The sequence below is a fragment of the Eucyclogobius newberryi genome, unplaced genomic scaffold (assembly GCF_026437365.1).
Source record: "Eucyclogobius newberryi isolate DKJ021-1_F unplaced genomic scaffold, fEucNew1.0.hap1 SCAF_18, whole genome shotgun sequence".
In the NCBI taxonomy this organism is placed as follows: domain Eukaryota; kingdom Metazoa; phylum Chordata; class Actinopteri; order Gobiiformes; family Gobiidae; genus Eucyclogobius; species Eucyclogobius newberryi.
Window position 1 is genome coordinate 33,100,604 of NW_027315812.1, and position 6,000 is coordinate 33,106,603.

The 6,000-nt window shown below is 48.1% G+C and overlaps 1 protein-coding gene across 1 annotated transcript in view; it reads left to right on the top strand.

Moving 5' to 3' along the window:
- LOC140364353 (putative ferric-chelate reductase 1) overlaps positions 1–4,779 on the top strand; it is a 60,986-nt gene extending 56,207 nt beyond the window's left edge. Inside the window, exons 16-18 of the mRNA XM_072450448.1 lie at positions 1,074–1,217; positions 4,475–4,494; positions 4,576–4,779. Of these exons, the coding sequence (XP_072306549.1) occupies positions 1,074–1,217; positions 4,475–4,494; positions 4,576–4,665 (254 nt within the window). The 3' untranslated portion in view covers positions 4,666–4,779. The remainder of the gene's footprint in view (positions 1–1,073; positions 1,218–4,474; positions 4,495–4,575) is intronic.
- Positions 4,780–6,000: the final 1,221 nt, after the last annotated feature.

Here is a 6,000-nt window from a genome sequence, read left to right on the forward strand (position 1 = left end):
TAAGGCCCAAAATCACAACAACAGTTGCCTCTGAGGGCCACAGGGAGAAATGAATCAACAATGTCTGTGGTGGCGAGGGACGATGTCCCAGGGTCCTCTGTCCTTAGACTCTCCTTCTCGGCCAGGAAAAACTACAAAAAAAACCTCTTTGGGAAAAAAGCGTAGAAACCTGGAGGAGTTCCAGTGAAGGAGAGATCCGACTCTCACAGACGGACAGACGGACACAAGGAGACTGGAGCTGGACCCACTCTTCAGGCAGATGAGGGACCGACTGAGGCGAACTGGACCCACTCTTCAGGAAGATGAGGGACCGACTGAGGCGAACTGGACCCACTCTTCAGGCAGATGAGGGACCGACTGAGGCGAGCTGGACCCACTCTTCAGGCAGATGAGGGGCCGACTGAGGCGAACTGGAGCCACTCTTCAGGCAGATGAGGGACCGACTGAGGCGAACTGGACCCACTCTTCAGGCAGATGAGGGACCGTCGGAGGCAAACTGGAGCCACTCTTCAGGCAGATGAGGGACCGTCTGAGTCGAGCTGGACCCACTCTTCAGGCAGATGAGGGACCGTCGGAGGCGAACTGGAGCCACTCTTCAGGCAGATGAGGGACCGTCGGAGGCGAACTGGACCCACTCTTCAGGCAGATGAGGGACCGACTGAGGCGAACTGGACCCACTCTTCAGGCAGATGAGGGACCGACTGAGGCGAACTGGACCCACTCTTCAGGCAGATGAGGGACCGACTGAGGCGAACTGGACCCACTCTTCAGGCAGATGAGGGACCGTCGGAGGCGAACTGGACCCACTCCTCAGGCAGATGAGGGACCGTCGTGCCCTCATCTGCCTCGTACACTTCGGACTTGGACCCAAGAGAGAAAATGATTGCATTATTGCCTGAGCTGGCTGTGTATAAGCGGGACCGGTCTCAGTCGTCGCCATGTTAGATTCAGTAGGGTTAACCATATATATATATATATATATATATATATATATATATATATATATATATATATATATATATATATATATATATATATTGTATATGAACTTGTGCCAACCATTTTCTATGTAGTGGCGGCCATTTTGACTGGGCTGAAGTTGATTGACAGCTCTGGGAACCAATGGCTGATGAAGGTGATGGGAGGCTTCATGGGATGGGAAGCGGTCTTCTTCCTCCTGTCTGACCTGAATCTGAGGTGGAGCCAGAAGAGTCCAGGTCAAATACTTTTATTTGGGAGCATGTCTGATGTATTTCTAGTATTCACTGGGCCATCACCCAGTCAATCATTTTTATTTAACTTTTGTTCTTTTCATTGATTTCACTGATCTGATAAATCTATCAAGCTCCTGGGCAGGTAAACACAAGGAAAGCCGCAACTCACGTTTGTCCAGTCAAATCAAAACCACACAAAAGACTAGAAGCTATTTAAAGTCATAAGCAAAGTTGAAGTACAAACACAGGCAAGGGTCAAAAGGCAGAAAATAGTATGTGGCAGCTACAAGAGGGAAAATGTTTCTTTTAAATGAGTGTTGCAACAACGCCGACCCCGGAGTTAGATGGGATCCCTAAAGCACACGGGTGAGCATAGCACCCGAGGACCCTTCTGTCCCCCACCTCCTGCACCGAGTCCAGAGCACAGCCCAGGACGGAGCTTTGTCCAGCTTCTTCCTCTCCCTCTCTGTGATGCTGCTGCTCCAGCAGACCACACCTACAGGAGCTGATGCCACCACAGAGTCAGAGAAGGTCTTCAGGAGTGGCCCTGTCAGGAGTGGCCCTGTCAGGAGTGGCCCTGTCAGGAGCAGCCCTGTCACTCCAAAAGACCTGAGTCTCCTCAGGAGGTAGAGCCGACTCTGGCTCTTCCTGTACAGTGCGTCTGTGTTATGAGTCCAGTCCAGTTTGTGGTTCAGATGAACACCCAGGTACTTGTATGAGTCACTCTCTCAATGTCCCGTCCCTGGATGTTCACTGGTGAGGGGGGCAGTGGAGCGGTGTCTGTGGAAGTCCACCACCATCTCCTTGGTCTTCCCCGCGTTGATGAGGAGGTGGTTCCGCTGACACCAGTCCACAAAGTCCTGCTCCAGTCCTCTGTCCTCCGCGACATCGTCGTCCGTGATGAGTCCGATGATGGCAGAGTCGTCAGAGAACTTCTGCAGGACACAGCTGTCCGTGTCGTGTCTAAGGTCTGCAGTGTAGAGGGTGAAGAGAAAGGGTGCGAGGACGGTGTCCTGGGGCGCCCCCACACTGCAGGTCCCTCACACTGCAGGTCCCTCACACTGCAGGTCCCCCACACTGCAGGTCTGAGTGTCAGACACACAGTGCCGGACTCTCACAAACTGGGGTTGGTCTGTTAGGTAGTGCAAACTGCAGCGGGTCCATGGCTGGGCTCACGGTGGAGCGGAGGTGGTCCAGGACCAGCTCCAGTGTCTTAGTCAGGTGGGACGTGAGAGCCATCGGCCTGAAGCTGTTGAGGTCTTTGGCGTACGGTGTCTTGGGCACAGGTACCAGACTGGTGGTCTTCCAGACCTGTGGTGCCACCCTCAGCTTCAGGCTCATGTTGAAGACATGCTCCATAACTCCACACAGTTCATCTGCAGGACTTAAGGAGCCTGGGGCTGATGCCGTAAGGTCCTGCTACCTTCCTCACTTTAATCCTCTTCAGCTCTCTCCTCACCTGTGCTGCTGTGACAGTCAGTGGATGGCAGGGGGACTGGGTGCTGGGGGATGGGTGGGGAGCTGATGGTCAGGGGCGGAGAAATGAAGAGGAACGGATGCAGGGCATTGTCCAGCTGTGGAAGAGAGAGCATGCTGCTGTGCAGGGGGAGGGGTGGGTGATTGACCGAATCTCAGGAAGTGAGAATTGAGTTTGTTCACCCAATGTAGATCCCCCTCCGTCTGAACAGGGGGGACTTTGAAGCCTGAGATGGTTTTCAGGCTTCTCCACACTGAATGTTCTTTTGCTGCAGCTGCTCCTCCATCCTCCTCTTGTAGCCGGCTTCAGCCTGCCTGATCTTCCTCCTCAGCTCCTTCTGCACAGTCCTCAGCTCCTCCTTGTTCCCTGACCTGAAGGCTCTCTTCTTCTCCTTCAGCAGAGCCTTCAGTTCACGGTTAATCCATGGCTTGTTGTTTGGAAAACACCGCACCGTCCGGGAGGGAACAATGTTCTCAAAACAGAAGTTGATGTAGTCCGTGATGCACTCTGTGATGGTGTTGATGTCCTCCCCATGTGGGTCATAAAGCTCAGTCCAGACAGTGGTGCTGAAGCAGTCCCTCAGAACCTCCTCGCTCTCAGCAGACCACATCCTCACCTCACGGGACACCACAGGCTGCCTGTGCACGATGGGTTCATACACAGGCCTCAGATGTACAAGGTTGTGGTCCGAGCTGCCCAGGGGAGGGAGGGGGGAAGAAGAATAAGCCTCTAAAACAAGTCCAATGTTCTATTGTCTCTGGTGGGACAGGTAACATACTGGTGTATGTTGGTAGAACAGAAGAGGGAGAAGCGTGGTTAAAGTCACCAGAGATGAGGAAGCCTGTGGATGCTGTGTCTGTAGCAGGAGAGCAGTGCTTTACATTTTCAAAAACACAACACATTTACTTTTTAAGCTCCGTACAGATCAGCATGGTAACTGGTCATGGTGCCGAGCAGGCAGCCAGACAACGGCACAGGACCACGAGGACGAGCGGCCAACACCAGGACCTGGAAATGTGTGAGGGCAAAAGGGGGAGCAACGAGAAAGAGAGCGCTTATAAAGTCCACCAGCCCACGCCGCCAGGAGCCGGGCAAACGCACCTTTGGCACAGGCTCCAATCACTGTCTTACCACAAAAGGGAAGGAGGAGAGTATGTTGTAATCAAACGGGAGGGAAAGCTGACAAGGAAGTGAAGTGTTCCGAAATGAGATTGGAGGTAAACTTAATAATGCCAGAGTGAGCGCTCTGAGGCTCGGTTCACGAAGCAGGTTTTCTGAAAAGTCTGGCTTGAATAACACTGAAATCAGACAAAGTGAGACTAGCCAAAGTCCTGGACCTGGAACTAACATGCTCCGGACCAGTTTAAATTGCTGAATAAAACAAGAAAACTGCTCTGAGACTAGAACCCAACTGACTGAACCAGGGGCCAGCGAGAGAGCAAGCAGAGGAGACATGAGACAAATCTTTTATGAGAGCGCACAGATGTATGAAGAGCATGAATGATATTTAAAAAGACAACACTTATAGATGTATAAAGGTGATTCCTAAATGGAATATCCCCATTATCTTTTGTCATTTACTCTGTAAAGTACAGAATGACACACTAAAGCTAACGATCTCTAACAAAATGTGCACAAGCTCTTTTTGAACGTTTGTTTAAAGTAAAGTATTGCTATAAAAAGGATAATTCATGTTTAAATCAAAAGTTGTCCCATTTCACCTCTTCTCTTAAAGAGCTTGAGATTTGGCTGATTATTAATAATATAATTATTTCTTTTACAGATACTCATCGACTGAAAGTGGTACGGACAAACATCCCATATACTATGACTAGAGTTGTGTAATCAGACACACTGAACCTGTTGAACTCTCTTGATGTGCAGGTGATGGATGGGCCCCTGGTTCCTGGACTCTTCCTTCTGGGAAATCTGGCCTTCCTTGTGGCTCTGCTGGCGGGCATTGGACTGTCCTAACATCACGACTCTTCTGTTTCATCATTCATGTGTGTCTCAGTTGATTGCAGTTATCTTTTATATTTATCGTTGGATCAGAATAAAGAATAAAGTCAAATGCTCATTTGCATTCAAATTACAGCTTCTTCCCCTCCATTTCTGCAGGTTCACCACCGGCGCCCTCTGTTGCCCTCTGCTGGTCACTACACCTGTTCTTGTATGGCACAGGAAACTTTCATTTCTGCATTGCTCTGTTACTGTTGAGACACTTCAGGCAATTTTTTAGCCCAAATTAAATATTTTACTTTTTTCGAACGTTAATTATAATGTCAGTCCAGTCCTTACTTCACTTCACTGCAGCCAGAAGAATATTCCAGAGATATCCATTTATTGTGTCTTAAATTATTGAGGCCGAAATACATAGTTCTGAAGTGAGATGATGACGTCTTCTCAATCCAGTATTTTTGGGTCATAAACCAAGCAATTTAAGATTTTAAATTTTTTTCATACAAACATTAGTTTGTATGTTTTGATCAGCTCCTTCGATGTAGTAAGAACAGAGTGAACCAAGTGGGTGGTTCACTCTGTGACTATCCCAGTGACTTTGGGCCTTAGGCGGGGTACACCCTGGACAGTGGCCAACTCGTCGCAGGGCCACTATCATTATTAATATTTTTGGGAAAATACATATATTTTTAAATTATGTTTTGATTATGTCTAGGTTAGCAGAGAATGCCTTATAATACAGTGTAGACAGCTATTTCAAAATGGACATGGTTACTAAGTTACAGTGTTTTTGTGTATGTCACTAACATTAAAGAATAAAGAATTGTACTTCCTCCTACACAAACTTGGCGTCCTCTGTCACTGCGTCCAAACATGAGATGCACTTTTATTTATACTGGGACAGTGTGCAATAAACCAGGCCTTCTGCCCCCTGGTGGTGCATTTATGGGGTAAAGGAGCTGCCCAAGAAGGTTTGCACTTTGATTTCTTCAATTTTGCTGCTTATTCCTAAAAAAAAGCCATACTAACCTTTAAAGCCATACTGCGGAACATTCCAGGGTTTGCCCTGATGCTTTACCAGAAATGAATCTGAAAAACACACAGAGGCAAAACCTTAGACACTTTTAATACTATTTGATTCTCTCAAAATAAGACTCAAACGTTTTGTGCTTATGACCGGTGGGACTACTCGGTATACAACACAATTAAGACAATTTTATTCAAGATTTTGCTAAAATGCAACGTTTAGCCCAGTTCAATTTGTTTCCAGACAACCATGTACACTGAGCCAAAACCTCCTTCACTATCACAGAAATGATTGACAAATAAAAATATATGATCAGATAAATG